Here is a 19,408-nt window from a genome sequence, read left to right on the forward strand (position 1 = left end):
GTCCTCGGCCGCGGCGCCCCTCTGCCCCGTTCACCTCCGGTTGCGGACGCAAGCTCCTCGGCGGTGCAGAGGAAGAAGAAATGACAGTTACAGATGGATCTCACTGGATTGGAGGAGATGTAACTCTCGAGAAGAGATGGGTTGTTTTCGGTGGCCACAAAAAAGGCCATATTAGGGAGATCTTATCTCCTACTCCCTCCGTCCCAAATTACAAGTCATTCCAAGAATCTTGGAGAGTCAAAGTTTTTCAAGTTTGACCAAATTTATATAGCAAAATAATAATATTTTTGGTACCAACCAAGTATCATTAGATTCTTTGTTAGTTATATTTTTATAGTGTACCTATTTTATGACATAAATCTTTATATTTCTCTCTATATTTTTGGTCAAACTTAAAAATGCTTTGACTCTCCAAGATTCTTGGAATGACTTATAATTTGGAACGGAGGGAGTACTATAATAGTTTTATGGTGATTGGAGTCCTATTAGGGAAGTGCTGTAAAGACTCTTAGATTGGTGGTCTCCCCAAATCCTTGTGCACTTATCTTGGGATGAGTTAGGCCTTGTTTAGATGAAAAAGTTTTTGGATTTTGACACTGTAGCATTTTCGTTTTTATTTGACAAACATTGTCTAATTATGGAGTAACTAGGCTTAAAAGATTCGTCTCGTGATTTACAGATAAACTGTGCAATTAGTTATTCTTTTTATCTATATTTAATACTTCATGCATGTGCCGCAAGATTCGATGTGACGGGGAATCTTGTAAAGTTTTAGGTTTTTGGGTGTATCTAAACAAGGCCTTACATGATGTTTGTTTGACTTCTCTCTCACTTTTTTTTTGGAAGAAGTCCACTTTAGGTCTCTCAACTTTCGCAAAAGTCTGTTTTTCATCCCTGAACTTCAAAACCGGGTAAAATACATCCCTCAATTTTTGAAACCATGCATATTACGTCCCTGACATGTTATGAGCGGTTTTGAAGGCAGTTTTGTCTTTTTTTATTTTTATTTATTTTGGCTGAATATTTGTAAAATTATAGTAAATCACATAAAATTCATAAAATATTAAATCTGATTTTGTTGGACTCCAAATAAGTAGATCTACATAGTGAACGTATAATATAGTACACTTTAGTACAAATTTTTTATTGTAGCTTTAGATCTGTGTTTTTCTATAATTAATTAGAATAATTCATAGCTATAGTTTGTATGGTACACTTGTGGTGAATTTTTTATGTTGGAATAATTATTATATGTTTAAACTATGGTAAAAATTTCATACTCATTAGGTCTTGTATAACTTAGTTATAGATTTATTATAATTTAACAAGCATAAACCTAAATAAATCTATAACTAAGTAATACGTGATTCAGTGAGTATACAATTTGTACTATAACTCAAACATAGAATAATTAGCTCACTATATAAATTTCATCACAATTGGACCATAGAAAATGTAGCTATAATTAGTCTAATTAATTACAGAAAAACATAGATCTAAAGATGCATCAAAAAATTTTGTACTAGAATATACTATATTATATATTCAATGTGTAGATCTACTGATTTGAAGTCCAACAAAATTGAGTTTTTTATTTTATGATTTTTATGTGATTTACTGTTATTTTTAAAAAAATTCAGCCAAAATAAATAAAAAGAAAAAGGTAAAACCGCTTTCAAAACCAGGTCAAGGATGTAATGTGCACAGTTTAAAAGTTGAAGGATGTGTTTTATTCGGTTTTAAAGTTTAGGGATGAAAATCAGACTTTTGCGAAAGTTGAGGGACTTAAAGTAGACTTTTTCCTTTTTTTTTTTTAGATGACCTCTCCCACATGAACACAGCCTACCATCATCATTTCTATGTCACTGGGCCTTTTCAATCAACGCTCAATTTAGCCGGCCCGGCCCATAATCCCTTGTAAGAGAGGCTTTTGCTAGGTTTTTGCCCCAACCGCCCGCCCAGGTTCGTGCTTCTGCCCACCCACCCCTCCACTCCCGGCGGGCGGCGGCTGCCTCGCCGAAGCGGTCCAGCCGGCGCGCCCGAGATGGCGAAGGGCGACGACGCGCTGGCGCGGAAGCGCAACCGGGTGCGCCGCAAGCGCCTCCGCAGCAGCGAGAACGCTGTCTCCGCGCGGGTCGCGGCAATCATCGCCTCCAAGCGCCGCCGCAAGTCGGGGAAGCGCCGCGGCTGCGAGGGCATGTGCTTCTCGCTCCCTACGCCCGACGACCCATTCAACGAGCGCCACGGCAAGAAGCGCAAGGTCGATGACGAGCCGACCGAGGACACAGCCGCCGCCAAGGACGGCGACGACCCCAAGAAGAAGGGCGCGAACACCAAAAAGGAGCAGCCGGTGGCAAAGGCCGGCGCCGAGGCCAAGGCCAAGGCCAAGGCCAAGTCGAAGGCAGTTCGCGAGAGGGCGACGGGAGCGGATGAGGGCCGCGTGGACTTGGACCGGCCCTCCAAGTTCCTGGTGGTCTGCCTCAACGCCATCCGGGACACGCTGGCGCCCGAGGACGGCGGCGGCAGCATTCACGGCGCCGGCGACTGGGGCGTGGAGCTCTGGCGGTGCTGCTCCGCCCAGGCGCCGTCCGACGTGCTCGACGCTAGCGGCGCGTGCGCCACGGTGGACCAGACCGCGTGGCTCGTCTCCACCGCCTGCGACATCGTCGCTAGGAAGGAGAGGCTTGGGATGGTCGTGTCCTGCCCCTTCCTGCTGTACCTCGTCCCGTCCCAGGAGAAGGCCGCGCAGGTTTGTCCTCACATTTTAATGCTCCTATTACCTAGTATTTCTTTGTATGAGGTTTAATGAACAAATTGGAATGATTTGTTGATTCTCTTGGTGTTGTTTGGGCAGGTGCGATCGATATGCAAACCCCTGAAGCCTCTTGGGATTCATTCAGTGAGCTTGCATCCTGGCGCATCCATTGAACACCAGATTTCTGGGTATGTTTTGTTCCATTATTTGCATCATCCGCTGTTGATTGTAAATGTGATACATGCTATGTATTAGCATAGTCATGTACTGTTTATAATGAATATACTAAATGACAGCCGATTTATTAGTGTTAATTCATTTTGTTTCGACTGCTCTATCAGACTGAAAACTTGTGAGCCGGAGTTTCTTATAGCTACCCCTGAGAGGCTTCTTGAACTTGTTTCGTTAAAGGCGATTGACATATCAAGTGTATCAATGCTGGTGAGTAAATGTGGCAATTGGAGTGAGAGCCTTGATGAACTATATCAATGTGATTGTAACTATGAATCTGGTGTTCTATGTAACTGCACATTGCAAACTATGAATTTTGCAACAAGTTATTCATCATGGCTCTTAGCATGCTTAGTCATTCTGTTTTCTATATTGCTTTTCTCCATATAGTTACCAATCCTACTACCGAATTTCAGCTAAAGATGACAACTTCAATTGACAGGTCATTGATGGACTGAAATGTTTCGTGGACCACAATGCCAGTGACAAAATATTTTCTATTAGAGACGCCATATCAAACAATCCTCAGATTACTATCTTCACCGATCCATCTGATAAAAAGGTTGCAGCAATGGCTAAAAGCCTACTCCGTGGAAGAATTACAAAGCTTTCTATCAATGATTCTGTTTCTTCACGAAGTGCATTTATAGCCCAGCATGTACACTTCTGTCCATCAGAGGAGCTGAAAACATCAAAGGTAATTACTTCTTATTTCTCTAATGCCTATGTTCCTGATGGTACCTTTCATGGTTTGGTTGTGTTTCAAGTGTTGTGCAACTTACTCATGATAACAATAATGCATAGCTACTAAGCTACTGCAATTTCTACAGAACTTCCAGTCTTAGTTACACTTAATGTGTTTCCTTCTTACTGGACATCTAAAAGACTTCATTGTTTTCCTGTATACTGGAAATCTTTGTTTTTAGGATGTCGTGCTCATACCTCAAACAGTAGTAGATTTGCTTTGATATTGATTGTCTGAACAAACATTTGGATCCTGCTTGCTAGTTAGTAGCTTACTCTTACACCTATCAGGATCACAATCCGAATCATAGAATCTCATGATCCAGTGTTAAACGCAATTAAATGCTCGCCTAGGCATTCTTAAACGTGAAACGGAGCCCTGGTGCCTCGCCTAGGCCATAGGCATCCAATTAAATGTTGACTGATGGGTAAGTGGCATGAAACCAGAGGAAATCAGGAGGAAGGCAAGGTAGCGCATGAATAGGCGAGCAGCAGGAACATGCATGAATCTCGAGCACCAACTCCTGAAGTGGCCGCCGGAGTAGCACAGCACCCCCCGGCACAACTCCCTGGTGCTTGCAGACCTTGTGGCTGTGCGGCCAGAGACCTTGCAGTTTGTGAAATGCGGATAGCTGTGCGGCGGATGTGCCCCTGGGAGGGAGACAGGAGGGGAATAGAATAGGAGTGGATAAGGTTGGGGTGTAGTTTTTTTTTTTAAATGGGTCTAGGCCTCTTAACATCTTTTCTGCTCTGCCTTGTTTGGCCTGTTGTTGCAACAAGGATAGACTGAATCTGTGATGCAGTGATACACTTAATACACATCCCGGCAACAAAAAAGAGAAAAAGCGCAAACGCTTAATCATGTTTAATCTCTGCTTAGGCATCACAGGCGCTAATCAGTAGCCTGCTGCCTTGCACCTTTTGTAACCTTGCTATATGATCCTAGTTCTGGCAAACAATCTGAGTCGCAGCAGGGATCGTTTTTAGGTGGAGTCACCATGAGATCGTAGAATCAGGATACAGATGTGATTTTATACTGTCCATACTGAGGGAGAGAGGGAGTCTATTTGCTGCATTGTCTCTGAATAGCGTTCAGAATTTTTGCGAAATTCGGTTTTACCGGTCAGGCAATGTAAAAGGCTATACTGTTTTCTAAATTTCGGTCTGTTTTTTTTTGGCCCAATAGAGTACACAACTACACATGGCCCATGTATCCATTCCGGATTACATACAGACCTACTTGAAACCCTAGCCAATGGGAATTATATTTCTCTCTTCTCCTCGGAACCTCAGCCACCGCTAGCCTTTGCTCTTTTTCTCTGCTCCTGGCCTGCTGCTCGTTTGCTCCATGGCACCTGTGGTTTCCCTCCACGGCGTGTCTCCAGCTGTGCAAGGTCAGTGTCTTGTAGTGTAGCACTGTAGCATCACATTTGCCTTCTGAGTCTCGATCTGATTGGAGTTCAGCCATGAGAAGAGCTGATGTGCCGGTGCAACTGGAGACATCTCGCCGTGGATGGCACTGCAGAAGGTTGATTTGTTTCAACAACTCTGTTTTTCTTGGACTGTTGAAGTCAGTGACGGGCCCAGGAATTTCCTAGAGCCTGGGCGAACATAACAATGGATAACTAGTTCACATAGACATATTTAGCACTGGTATAAGCCAAGTTTACAGCCATGATAGTTTTGAAACTAAAATCACCATTGAGCATTACACATACGAATATGCAAATATTAAAGCCTCGTTTGTTGTAGCTCTGAATGCCTTGGGCTTCTTGTTATAGAAGTAGACGGAGCCAGTGAAGCTAAAAGTTATGTCTTCATTGACTCCTGTTCATTTTTAGAAGAAAGATAAAAATGATTACTTGCTACAGTGTTCAAAGGAGGCAGAGCAGAGCCATTCAGACCAAAAACCAGTAAGGAAAAAGAGATGTCACCAATTGTCTAAATAATATATATGACAATAAAGATTAACTGTACATTAACAAATTTCAATATACGTGCACCAGCTATATTTTTAAACCTTTAAGTTCTGATGAGACCGTCGATGAGTGGTAATTTGACTATTGTGTGAAAATGGAAAGTCAATTATGAATTAATATACGTGGTAGCCGGTAGCTAGTACTATCTGCTGCTTGTCTATTGCTCCATGAGGCATGAGAACCATGAATCAAGTGATTGATTTTGGTAATGTTGCCTTTCACTGTGTCATGTGGTCACCAAGGAGAGCTCGGGCAGGTGCCCAGGGTCCCCGGGCCCTGGGTCCGCCCATGGTTGAAGTGGACTATTAGACTGTATATCTGTATGCAACTATAGAGTATCATTTGCCATCTAGATTTGGAGTATATCGATGGTAGTTTGAGTTGAGGAATTTCCAGTGTACTGGCTATTGAGTACTTGATGTTGACTGTGATTTTATAAACAAAAAGGTGTGGTTTGGTCTATTAATTCCGGATGATTTCCGCTGATTTCGTTCAAAAAGTTCTGTCGTTTTGTTCAAATTTCAGACAGATTTCGGTATTCACCAAAGTTAGTTTGGGCATTTTTTGAACCGAGAAAATCTGAAAATCTCTGAAATTCACGAAATTTGTTTCTACTGTTGGGCACCGTCTTCCCCCCATCAAATAGTATCCTCAACCCTGTTGAACAGCTCACATGCTCCCTTCCTTTCCCTTCTCATTGATCTGACCCATACTCTTATCTCCTTTCTACTCCTAACAATCAGCAGCTTCTGCAGAATAGAAAAAGATTCATGAAATCGTGATAGAGCTCAGTAGCCTGGGTATCAGCAGTGACTCCACTGCACGCTGCATTGGCATAATGATTGGCCGTATGGTTTTACTACTGTATATTTTAGCTTAGTCTTGAGGGATGCATTTTGTAATTTTGTTTGTTCATCTTGCACTTGGGGATAAGGGGCAAAAGTCAACCAATGGAAACAGTAGAGTAATGCTGCTTATCACTAGTGATGTCAGTGATTCTCTTGTTGGATTGCGAGTTTGCATCTTCAGTGAATGTTGAAATCCAGACAATACTTGGATTCAGAACCATGTGTTTGCATGTATAATTGTGCAAGTTTGAATGGAACTCCACAGTTTGTACCTCCAGAAATATCTCTATTTGCATCCTAATATTATAATTACCATATTATCTGATGGATCTGCTATAAATAAATTGAAGTAGATGTATGCTTTATCATATAAAAATACATTAAACTTAAAAAACGAAAATCCCACAGGATCCTGATCCTGCAGTACGACCCTACTTGGCAAAATCGATCCTACCTTGAATCCCGATCCTAAGAAACTTAATCATGTCTGTATTGAATTCATGGCTGATAGTTTATTTAGCAGGAGTTGTTCAAGCTTGTATGATTGGGGTGTGTTGTGGCTTTGATGTTCTGATGAAGTATTTCTACTTTCAGGTCAAGGAAATTCTTGAGGGGATATTGCAAAGTCATCCTAAAAAGACATCGAAGGTTCTTCTAGTAGTCGCAAACGATCAAAAAGCGCGATACATGTCATCGTCACTTAAGCTGAAAAATTGCACAGTGATTGATGATTCACATGGCAGCTCTTTTACGATATGCAGCAGGTAAAGTGAATTAAACAACATTGTAGTTTTTCTGCAGTTTCCATTCTCTGCATGCAGACTGAAATGCTGTGAGAAGAACTTTGGGTTTCAGTCCTAAAGTAGTTTTAATCACCACATTATTATCTTTTGACTGAGTACTGTGTAACTCATCCTTAATGTTGACATTGTAAATGCATTTATATTTGTGCAGTTTGGGGCTGATGAATGTCATTGTGAAAGATCGGGAGAACATGGCAGTGACAGATGCAGAGGAATTTGAAACAGTGCTGGTGGTGGATCTGCCTCCTTCAGTCGACGAATATGTTGAGATCCTCACTGGGGTTGCTCTTCATGTGATTGGAGGCGAAGTGCATAGTATATTCTGTAACGCTGATGCGTCTATTGCAAAACCTCTGGCGGAGCTTCTTGCAGATTGCCGTCAGGTGGTGCCTGAGTTTTTCAAAAACCTGGAGTCTTCATAGCAGACTTGTGTACACAATCAGAATAGTCAGATCATATCGTGGTGCGGTTGTGGCACTTAACTGTCACCAATCAATTTTGTTATTTTTTGTGTTGGGTTCTACATGTAATTCTCATTTGTCAGCCAACATTGGTATTCAGGCCTCGACCTTGATATGTGTACTAATGTACTATTATCTCATACATTGTGAAATGTGAATGCCCTGAAGCCCTTTACCTGGAAGAACTGGAAGTGCCGCATGTTCATAAGACGGCGGCCTCTATTATTGTCAATTTTGTCAAAGGAACTGTGTCAGTTATCAGGGACCTCCTTTGCCTCCAGCTCCCTTTGTCCAGGGAACCCCCAGCTTCCTTTGTCCAAAGGCAAAGCTGAAAGGAGTCCTACACTGATAGATCTTGGGACCTTTACAGCGCATCAATCGAAATGTCAAAGACAGCTTCTTTTGATCAAGTTCTTTTCACATCTTTACAGTACTGCTCATCTTGCTAGCTCATCTCTGTGAGCTGTGCACCGGCCAGCAGCCTTTGCCATGCCGGCCTGGTCCTGAAAGCTTGGTCAGAGAGGGATTGCTGGATGCTCATGGGTAGATCACCGGTGGCAGATCTACGCGGCCGGGACCAGGACCATGCTGTGCAGCAAGCAGATGGCACGTCGGTCCAGGGAGGAAACAAAGTTCTGTTACACGTATACGTGACTATAGCTCGACAACGATGTATCCTTTCTTGATTGATTCCTCTGAAATCATAGCATGCAGTCACCTTTATTTCATCGTGTTTCTGTGGTGTCCAGTGCTGGAACTGGAATGAAATGTTCGTTCTGATCTTGAATTCTTGAGAGCAGCGAACAGTTGTGCACGCTTGAAGCTGAAGCTGGAGCCCGTCTTGTCGTGGCGACCTATTGATGCTGAAGCGAAAAAAATGTTCGACCTGATCTGCAGCCGCCAAACCAACAATTTCAGTGGACGGCTTGGCTCCATCAGTGGCAAGGTATTCTTTTTCCAGATCACAGGCATCTCGCGCCGTGCACACGGCGACCTTCACCGCTTCCGATGAAACATTTGTCTAATGCGTCGACATCTTTGGACTTTTGGGTACGTTATTAGAGTATTAGACTTGTAGCATGACACATGCTTGAACGAGCTTATTATCTCCCTGTAAAGGCGATTCACGCCTGTCCTACAGTCCTACTCCTACACAAGTTAATTTGTCTTTCAGCAGCAAGTTTATTTTACTAGAATACTAGTGTGTTGATCTGCAAGCTATCTAGCTAGCTTTCAGCAGGTACGGAAGGGAGAAGAGAGGAGCATATAGATATAGAGCATATCTTGGCAAGGCTGCCATGCATCATGCCCATCCAAGGTCCTCAGCTACATGATGCTGAAAGCACAGAGGCTCCATGGAGAATCTGCCTAGTAATCATGGTTTTCAAACATGCTCAAGTTCTTATTTTAAATGAGTTCTATGTCCGCTCCTTTTCAATATCGGGAGGCGTAGGCAATGTTAAAATTCACAGCGACGACAAAAAAGTGGATTCATTGGTACGACATGCTCGACTTCTTGTAACATATATATGTACACATACATTATCAACTTCAAAAAACTCGACCTGTGGTTGTGGGGGGGTGGGGGGGGTGGGGGGGGGGGGGGTGGCGGGATTGTTAAGACGGGCTGGGCTGGGCCGGGCCGGGGCATTGTATTAAGACATTCTTACGTATGTAGAGACAAACCTTTAGACATCTACCTCACTCATACACAGCGGCACCATTGCCCATGTGAGAATGACCATGACTACGGTCAAAAATTGTGCTTTGACATGGGAAAGAGAAGGAGATTTTTTAAGCTCAGCCTAAAATTCGCTCCCACGGGAGTCGATATATGTACACCACCTAACCAACTCAGCTAGATGCCCTTTCGCTATTCTCAACTTTACCAATAACATTCACTAACTTTAGCATAGACTTTAGGCCTTGTTTAGGTCCATAGGCTAATGACTAGTTGACTAATTTTAGTCCCTAAAGATCCAAACAGACAGACTAAATGATGGTAACCAAATTAAGTACTACCTTAACCAGCCTAAAACGACTAGCTTTGTGAAAACAACTACCAGGCTTAGAACGATCTGTTTTATGGGTATGGAGAGAGTATTATTAGCCATCTTTCTAGGTTTGACCTAATAAGTCATAATTTAACATTTCCTAGTAATACCTAATACACACATATCTTATATATATTGAAAAAGAGTTAGAATCACTTCTGTATGCCAACCTTGTAAAGCGGACTTATAAATCATTACATACCGAACTAAAACGGTTTGACTTATAATAAATTTATATGGACTTATATTATATATTTACAATCGAAGGAGTTGCCATTATTATTCTCTCCACCATGTGTGCTAAAACATTAGTCTATTGCAGCTCGCAGTGTCGTATGGCACCAACACGTACTTCGAGATATTCCGACACAAGCTTTGGTAGGGATGATGAATGGATGATGAGCACCCATCACGCAACTCAGCATCACAGCCACGAGGATAAAACGTTCAGGTCGCTCTCAATCAGCATGCTAAATTTATCCGTTGCCATGCTTGCCGTCTTGCCGATCATGGAGCTTCACTGTCATCAACTCGCCGTCGGCCGTCGCCATCGCCATTGCCCTGCATGCTAGCTAGTTAGCTAGTAGAAAGAAAAAGGCCAAGGGTCCCTCAGCTGCATGCACGCGCGCCTTCTTCTTCTTTACACATCACGCGCCGCGGCCGCGATTGCCTCTTGCATATATAGCGCGTGCTGTGTGTGATTGTCCTCTTGGCATGCTAAACTGCAGGCGGCTGCTAGCTCGTGTCCACAGAAGAAGCTAGTTGGTGCTGATTAATTAATTACATATGGATCATGGATGCATATCATTATATTTCATCTTATCATGTAATGATAGCTAGCTTTACGATTCAATACTAACCACGTGGAATGCATGCATGCATAGGGTTGATCGTATTTGTGCTAGCTCGAGCAATTCAATCCAAATCAAATACGTATTTGACATGTTGTTTATACGTGCATGCATGCTTGGCTAGGAGGAACCTAGGGGCCTTCTAATTGAAGAAAGAATATAACTTTCAGAGAGAGAGAGAGAGAGAGAGAGAGAGAGAGAGAGAGAGAGAGAGAGAGAGAGAGAGAGAGAGAAGAATCTAGAACTCAGCAACTTGAAAAAAAGCTCTCTACTTTTGTGTCATCGTCGATCGTCATCAGTAAAAGTATCAAAGATTGTAGAGCATCAAATGCTCGAGCTAGTGTTAATGTTCTGCTCACCTTATTAGCTTTCCTACAGGCGCATAAAACTCTCAGTTGTTTAAGATAATTAAGAAGCAATACAATTTGAGTTTTAATTTTGTACCTACTAGTATTGCCGTATATTACCTCTCAACAATCGACATTCAAAAAACTTGTTTTCTTTAACGAAACTTGTCCCCCCCAACTCAATTTACTAAGGCCTCCAAAGATTTAAAGCTAATTTCATGTATAATGGCGACATCACCATGCATGGAGGGAGCGAAAGATGCCAAGCAAACCCTAACTAAGAAAATAATCTAGCACTAAACTTTTAAAATAACATTGGATTATTAGCATCCTAGAGCCACCTAGCTCCTCCAAAGAAAGTCAAGACAAAAACATTCTACTTCATATTTGCAATTTTAGGGTTCATCTTTGAGAGACCCCCTTTTCATTCTTGGGGCACACTTCTGCCCCCAAATGAGTGTTCTTTTTATATATCTGGTTGCAATTTGTTGGGTGGGTGGGGTGGGGAGGGGGGGGACGTTGTTTTCAACAAAGAAATAAGGGGGTGTTTGGTTGGGGGTAGCATTTTCGTCTTATTTGATAATTAGTGTCCAATCATGAACTAATTAGGCTTAAAAGATTCGTCTCGCCAATTATTCTCTATCTGTGTTTTTAGTTTCGTAAATAGTCTATATTTAGTACTCCATACATGTGTCTAAACATTCGATATGACGGACGGTAAACTTTATCGAGAACAACCAAACGGGGCCTAAAGCTATTTTCAAAGACGGCTAGTGTTTCAAACGTGAAAATAGATATAGTTAGAAATACTAACCGAACCTAGAAATTAAAGCCATTTCTAGTTACAACCGATTCTGAAAAAGAATTTGTGGTGCATGTAAAAATCATTTTGGATAAATGGTGGCTTGTTCGAGTGGGCAAGTTAGCATATAGTGTACGTAGTACAATGCAAGAACAAAAAATTGGTGATGATGCAAGCAAAGTTAGGTGAAAAAGAAAATATCCACAAATCCACAATTCCAATCCCCATTTAGGTCACACAACGTCATGCTCCGTCACAAGATTACGGCATCTCCTCGCATGCTTAAACTAAGATGTGAAAGGAGAATGATGCTCTCTACACAAAAAAACTCGCTGAAAATGACAAGGCAAGCTCTGCACTCGTAAGCTCCAATGAACCGTTTGCTGGCATATCCTCCGGCGTTATATTAGCACTACTCTCCACTATCAGCAATACAGTGAACCATGCATATAATTAGTCACGAGGCCTTATGTATAACAAACTACTTTTTGCGATTACATGCATGTTCCCATTAATTAGTAGCCTAGTAGGTATTTATTACCTGCTAGTGACATCGCACGATCTATAGTGTTGGGGGTGAAAATTAAAAGTTGTTTCCACACATATATAGCTCAAGTCCAGTGCATGCACGGTAAGATGACATGGGCGCGCAAACCAGCATATCGTTGGGTAAGTTTGCACACGCATGCATATCAGCTAGTGCTTTACAATGTTTACACACTGCGCTGCATAATATTTTTCACGTGGAGTTTGCACACGCATGCATGCATATCATCGACCAGATTCGAGATTATCCCTGGAACGACTTAGCTTATTACATGGATTACATACAGAGACAAGTGCACGGAACAAACAACTTTACATATATAAAAATCTAGGGTTTTTTTGTAATTTAGGAATTCCAGTGGTGGAGCTTCAGTGTGTGGCTCTCCTCCCCGTGGTTGCCCCAGGGTTCAAAATTTCGATGAAGTTTCACTAAAATTTGTGAGTTTCGGTAATTTTGGGGTGGCAGAAAGATATCCAAATATTACGCATGTGCTATATAACTCTAAAAGCATATTTCATGTTTAAGTCTATAAAGAATTCAGAGTAATTTCGGCCAAATTTTGGTAATTCGGTTAAATTTTTCCAATACCGAAAATTGAAAAGCATGAGCTGCCCTACATATGGAATTCTTGTATATATTTGGATTGAGTACTGTACTGTGACGATGTCTACTAGTCCTAATTACAGTGAAGATGCGTATCTTGAAAAAGTATTTGGGTGCTGAAAAATCCATCCCTGGGGCCTGGGCTCCTAATTTTGTTTTTTTTTCCTGTATCCCCTGGTAGCCTTAGGCCCTGTTTAGTTCCCCGTCCAAAAATTTTTCATCCATCCCATCGAATCTTTAGATATATGCATGGAACATTAAATGTAGATAAAAAAAATAAACTAATTACACAGTTTAGTTGAGAATCGCGAGACGAATCTTTTAAGCCTAGTTACTCCATGATTAGCCTTAAGTGCTACAGTAACCCACATATGCTAATGACAGATTAATTATGCTTAATAAATTTGTCTCGCAGTTTCTTGACGAGCTATGTAATTTGTTTTTTTATTAGTTTCTAAAAACCCCTCACGACATTCTTCCGACACATTCGATGTGACACCTAAAAAATTTTCGTTCCCAATCTAAACAGGCCCAGAAATCTTATTTGAGCAGTGTATTTGAATATCATAGATATCACATAGGTCCTGACGAGAGGAACCTATAGTTGCATGTTCTCGTGGACGAGGGTACTATAACTAGCTGGATTAGTACACGTACGTGCATGTGTATAAGTAATTAAGTATACTACCTTCTTCCTCCGGTACAGGAAAGTACGTATGCGTACGTCACGAGTGGCAGTAAGGGTGACCAATCGACCGTCTGTCTGGTCGTGGATTGGTGACGCGAGCGAGCCTTGTTTTTTTTACGTACCATAGTATTTTTGTTTTTATTTAGTAAATATTGTCTGATCTAACTAAACTTAAAAGATTCATCTCGTGATTTATAGGTAAACTATATAATTAGTTTTTATTTTTGTCTATATTTAATGCTCAATGTAAGATTTGATATGACAAAAAATTTTGAAACTTTTTTGGTTTTTGAGTAAACTACGAGGCCGCTCCGTCTCGTCTGCAGCTGTTGCAGTCGTAGCATGGCACACCGGCTGTGCGTGTCTGTGCTGCATGCATGCGATGCGCGCCCACGTCGTCGTCCCTGTCCGGGCCGAGCATGGAAACGTATCGTATCCTGTATGGCTGAGGGGACTGTTCTGTTCATCAGTGCAGCTAGCTAGCAGCACAGTGCCAGCTGACTGCAGGGGCCGGCCGGCCGGATCGATGGAGCCGTTGACTCGTGCGAACCACTGCACGGATCGACGATGTGGACCGGACACTCGGACAAGAACAGCAGGGTTGAAAACACCAGGACCAGCGTGTTAAAGTTTAACGAATATTATATCATTTTTGTTTTATTTAGTAATTAATATTTAATCATAAATTACCCTCTAACTGTGTTCTTAGTTTTATAAATAACTTATATTTGGTATTATATATATATATATATATATGTGTCTAAATATTTAATATGATGAGAGTTAAAGTTTAACATCCCCAACCAAGGATGCATAGATTGACAGAGCACCGTTGGTGTTGGTACTCCTTCCAGCGAGCGAGCAGAGCACTGTACTGTAGCATATGGCAGCAGCCTGGCTGGCTCGGGCGCTCGGCGACGACGACGACGACGACAGCGACATGCATGCATGAGGCGCCGAGCAGCGACCGATGCATGCACGCAGCTGAGCTGAGCTGAGCTGATCCCTCTCATCTATATATCGTCAGTACGTACGTGCTGGTGCAGCACAGGCAGGCACACGGGACGGACGGGACACGATCCTCACTCCTACGTACGTACTCCTGCTGCTAATATATGGCTAATGCAGTGACCAGTGAGAAATAAAGTGGCGCCAACCGCCAATGATGCAGCAAAAAAAGAATACAAAATAGTACTGGTAAGAAGCTTGAGCCTTGTTTAGTTCCGAAAGTTTTCGGTACTGTAGCACTTTCGTTTATTTGTGATAAATATTATCCAATCATGGACTAACTAGGATCGAAAGATTCGTCTCGTAATTTACAGCTAAACTGTGTAATTAATTTTTGTTTTCGTCTATATTTAATGTTTCATGCATGTGCCATAAGTTCGATGTGACAGAGAATCTTGAAAACTTTTTGATTTTCAGGGTAAACTAAACAAGTCCTCAGATGGAAACGTCAAGATGGTGATGGATCGGTGGGGCAGCACGTACAGTAGTACTCTGCATGTACACAGCACAGCATGAGGGGCGGAAGGGAAGTGCTGCCACATGCACGCACGGACACGGTAGAGTGGACTTGCCACATCCATGCGTCGTCATCGTCATGGGTGCTGGGTGGTGCTGTGCATGTGGCCCGGCTGTGGGACCTGTGGGGGACCGGCCAGCTGGACACCGTGCATGCATGGTCAACGTGCGCCGGGCCCGCCCATGCACTAGGATAGATTGTCCATTTGGGCCTTGTTTACTTCCAAAAAATTTTGCAAAATTTTTCAGATTCTACGTCACATCGAATCTTTAGACGCATGCATGGAGTATTAAATATAGACGAAAATAAAAACTAATTGTATAGTTTGGTCGGAATTGATGAGATGAATCTTTTGAGCCCCGTAAGTCGACAATATTTGTCACAAACAAACGAAAGTGCTACAGTAGCCACGCAGCATGTACAGTACACAATGCAGTTTTCCTGACTCGAGGACAAATACTCTTACCCTCTGCAAATTTAATTAGTGGGAGGATGTGCTTTGAAGGGCAGAAATAATTTTACTATAGAAGATACCTCGCACATTGCTACAAAGATTATGAAGGATTTCGAATGAAATTAAGTGGAAATGATGTGCATAACTTGCAACAAGAGGTTTAAAGTTAGTGGAATGACATAGCTATTAGTGAGAGATGACGTAGATTAATTGTTATTGGACAGTGGTATGGATTACTTACATGTTGAGATAGATTTATAGTAAAATTAGCTTTATAAGAGATATAGATAAATAAGCTCTCTTCCAGACTAACCTCTACCTAGCTAGTTTCATTTTACTCACAACAAATCACGATTATATAGCAGCAGGTAAGAGCATTTTATTTTTCTTGAAAGACCACATGCTGCGCATGCCTTGCGCCCACCATCTCCCATTATAAATAGAGCGCCTCGGCACCACCAAGACGACCACTCCAAACTCCAAAGTCCCAGCTCCCAACACAACACCCATCCTCATCATCCTCTGTTCCAGTCCAGCAGCTAGCTATAGCTAGCTAGCAGAGCTTCTCCCTCCTCCTCTTTCTCTTCGCTCACAACGCTACGCTAGCTCCATAGTTTCAGTCGCAAGACCGAGTGACCGACAGAGATGAGGCGCTGCAGCAGCAAGATCTCCTCATCACCGCCCCTTGTCGCTCTCGCTCTCCTCTTCCTCCTCGTCGTCGTCTGCTCCTCCTCCTCCTCCTTCCATGGCGCGGCAGCTGCTCGCCCCCTGCAGCCTGCTGTTCCTCTTCCTCCTCTGATTGCTCACCATGGTTAGTGTATTGTATATGCTGAATTGCTGATCCTCTGTGTGTTTATTGCCCCTACTACCAGATTAGTGTTGCTCCAAATTAAGTTTTCTCAACTGCTATTTCTTGTGCAGAGGATGGTGCCAAGGCGGCGGCGACGGCGACGGCGGCGGCTTCTTCTGCATCTGACGGCCTAGTGCTTGATGAGAGTGCTGCCGTGGTCAGCGGCGACGACGAGCTTTCACTTTCAGTCTCATCCGAGGTGACAACTGAAGACGACGACGACGACACTGAATCCAGTGCTCTTCATCAGTTGGAGCAGAAAGTCTGACCTCTCTTCTTCATTATCGTTCTTCTTCAGGTGATGGGAGCAGATCAGTCGGAGTTGGAGGAGGAGGAGGGTGGAGTGGCGTGCGAGGAGGCGGGCAACGACGACGAGTACTGCATGCAGAGGCGGCTGCTCCACGACGCGCACCTCGACTACATCTACACGCAGCACAAGGGCAAGCCATGAGGCACGAGGAGGAGGATGCAGATGGAGGAGCGAGGAGCTTGCAGTTCCGAGCTCTTCGTCTCGGTTGCTACGGCCTGCTTGTTGCATTGGAGTCGTCGTACGTTCATGCTGGAAAGTTCGTTGAAGGGAATATAATCACTTGCTAGCTTAATTTAATGTAATGCTGTTACTAATTAACATCCGTACGTCTTCTCCGTGTAGGAGTATAGTAGTATATACTAGTACTAGTATGCTTGTGTACTACGTGTACGTACGTCTGACATCTCTTTGTACGTCTCCAAGCTAGTCTAATACCTGCATGGTGGTGGTGCAATTTTCTCTAGTCTTTTTTTTTGTCTTGGTACTATTATCAAGAAGAAGAGCACATGGTGGTGCTATAGAAGAGCTCTTCTCTCTTTCCTCTATCTACATATATATAGAGTGTGTACTATGTCATTTACATGACACTGCTGCTATGTATTATCTGTCCACAGTACACCTTTTTTTTATTTCCTAATGCGTGGACAAAAAATAATAATATAGCCTCTCATCTTAATTCGAACTTTATTGGAGCATGGCTGATGACTATAGTAAGAGCCATCATTAATTCATTATAGCAAATAGTAATCACTCACAGTGAATTGGCTATAAAAGATTTTACTCTGCTTGCACCTTAATTGGAGCACCTATAAGACTGGCCACAGCGTTACTGGTGCTGAAAAATCATCTCCGTACGCCAGCTCCTATCGATGCCAGAAACCACAAATGGGTATAGTGTGAGCATCGATGATTTATTATATATGGGATCCAAATGTTCAGAGTTGTCAGTGTGCAGTGAGTGTGTGGAAGAGGGAGTGATGCTGGTTCAAACGAACAGCTGGTGCAAAAAAAAAAAAAAAAATCTCAGCATTAAGGAACCAATATACCTGATGCTCCAACACTCGTCTCTTTGAGCACCGTAAAAAACATACTTGGCCAGTATAAAAAAATAGGTTGTTGCATGAGATCCCATTGCTCCCAACTTTTTTTTTTCTTGTCTATCTCCTTCACACATAATAAGTAAAACTGCCATGTAAATGGGCTATAAGGCCCTTTTTATTATATACACTTCGTCTCAGACGTGCGAAACGTTTGCATAGCAGTGACAAAAAGGTAACAAAAAGCAAAGGAACATGCCCGGTGATACAAGAATTCCTCGACAAGTGTTTTCTTTGAATTAGTGTGTTTGTGTCCTTGTTCATGTTTAACTTTTCTTGCCGCGACACACATCCCGAAACATTCTAAGTGCGGCCAGCAACACGTATACCAAAACATTCCGACACAAGTTAAAAAATGATTTTTTTTTTAAAAAAAAAAGAAATAGTACTAGTATGTGCGTTTTTCTGGTTACACTCTCCTTGTGTTGTTTTTTTTTTTTGGCGAATCTCATACAAAGTCTATTTCGGTATTGAAAAAATATTTGTAAAACGCACATAGGTTTCAAATGGAGGTCGTCATCAACGTATTTATCCGTAGTAATGCTCAAATGCCTAGAATGTGTCTGGTAAAAATGAAGCGGTGTGTCATCCACTCCGCGGCAGAAAAAGGCGAGGAGCACCGCGTGCATAGGCATTCGTATCGCATAATCACGCGCTTGGTGCGGCAGCTTTGGCACAATTGCAGCATGCGGTACGTGACTGTTCTAGAGTGTCCGTGTGAAAAACTAGCTAACTAGTGTCCTAGTTTGTATACACAATTTTTTTCTTTGGCACAATTTTTTTAATGGTTGTGTGTATATGAAAAAGAAAAAGAGGGTGTGCGTCAGGGCGTGGAGTAATATCTAGCACTATATACAGTGACCACGTGGAATGCACGAAAAGACCGACCGAACCCATTGGCTCCAATCAGTTTTGTACTCTAGTACTATATATAAAATATACTCCAATGCAATATCCCACTGGGACACCAAGGATCATCAGTCCAAAAGTTGAAGTTGCATGCCTGATCTATTGCAATTGGAGTGATGGTGGTGCTTAATCTTAATAATAACTAGGAGAACAAAAAAACTAATTTTGGCCTTTGTGTAAACATTTTCCAGAAAAGCAATGGAGGTAGTATTTTGATTTGAGGATGCCAAGAGAGGAAAGAATAATCTTTATTGGAGATCACCATGCAAGCAGAAATAATGCGAAGACCACCCATATTTTTGGCCTGACAAAGGTCTTTCCAAGAATAGCACGTCGATTATTACCTCTGATAGAAGATTCCAGATCTCTCAACTCAACTGTTGTTCATAGGATTTTAGGCCTTGTTTAGTTCCAAAATTTTTAGCAAAATGGACAATGTAAAACACTTTCGTTTGTATTTGACAAATATTGTCTAATTATGGACTAACTAGGCTCAAAAGATTTATCTCACAAATTACAGGCAAACTGTACAATTGGTTTTTATTTTTAT

The 19,408-nt window shown here is 42.2% G+C and overlaps 2 protein-coding genes across 2 annotated transcripts; both read left to right on the forward strand.

Annotated features, from left to right (window-relative positions):
• LOC8074878 (probable ATP-dependent RNA helicase ddx5) lies at positions 1,954-8,003 on the forward strand. The gene is made up of 6 exons (XM_002441781.2): positions 1,954-2,749; positions 2,855-2,943; positions 3,097-3,196; positions 3,429-3,683; positions 7,152-7,321; positions 7,512-8,003. Exons 1-6 carry the CDS (start codon positions 2,045-2,047, stop codon positions 7,780-7,782), a joined length of 1,590 nt encoding a protein of 529 aa, XP_002441826.1. The 5' UTR covers positions 1,954-2,044; the 3' UTR covers positions 7,783-8,003.
• LOC8074879 (phytosulfokines 2) lies at positions 16,159-17,437 on the forward strand. The gene is made up of 3 exons (XM_002441782.2): positions 16,159-16,503; positions 16,614-16,741; positions 16,841-17,437. Exons 1-3 carry the CDS (start codon positions 16,338-16,340, stop codon positions 16,991-16,993), a joined length of 447 nt encoding a protein of 148 aa, XP_002441827.1. The 5' UTR covers positions 16,159-16,337; the 3' UTR covers positions 16,994-17,437.

The sequence above is a fragment of the Sorghum bicolor genome, chromosome 8 (genome assembly GCF_000003195.3).
Source record: "Sorghum bicolor cultivar BTx623 chromosome 8, Sorghum_bicolor_NCBIv3, whole genome shotgun sequence".
Taxonomy (NCBI): Eukaryota; Viridiplantae; Streptophyta; class Magnoliopsida; order Poales; family Poaceae; genus Sorghum; species Sorghum bicolor.

Coding starts and splice junctions, on each gene's coding strand:
- LOC8074878 (XM_002441781.2), top strand. CDS start 2,045: ATGGCGAAGGGCGACGACGCGCTGGCGCGGAAGCGCAACCGGGTGCGC. Junction 3,197..3,428: donor TATCAAGTGTATCAATGCTG/GTGAGTAAATGT, acceptor TTCAATTGACAG/GTCATTGATGGACTGAAATG. Junction 3,684..7,151: donor AGGAGCTGAAAACATCAAAG/GTAATTACTTCT, acceptor TTCTACTTTCAG/GTCAAGGAAATTCTTGAGGG.
- LOC8074879 (XM_002441782.2), top strand. CDS start 16,338: ATGAGGCGCTGCAGCAGCAAGATCTCCTCATCACCGCCCCTTGTCGCT. Junction 16,504..16,613: donor TCCTCTGATTGCTCACCATG/GTTAGTGTATTG, acceptor TTTCTTGTGCAG/AGGATGGTGCCAAGGCGGCG. Junction 16,742..16,840: donor CACTTTCAGTCTCATCCGAG/GTGACAACTGAA, acceptor GTTCTTCTTCAG/GTGATGGGAGCAGATCAGTC.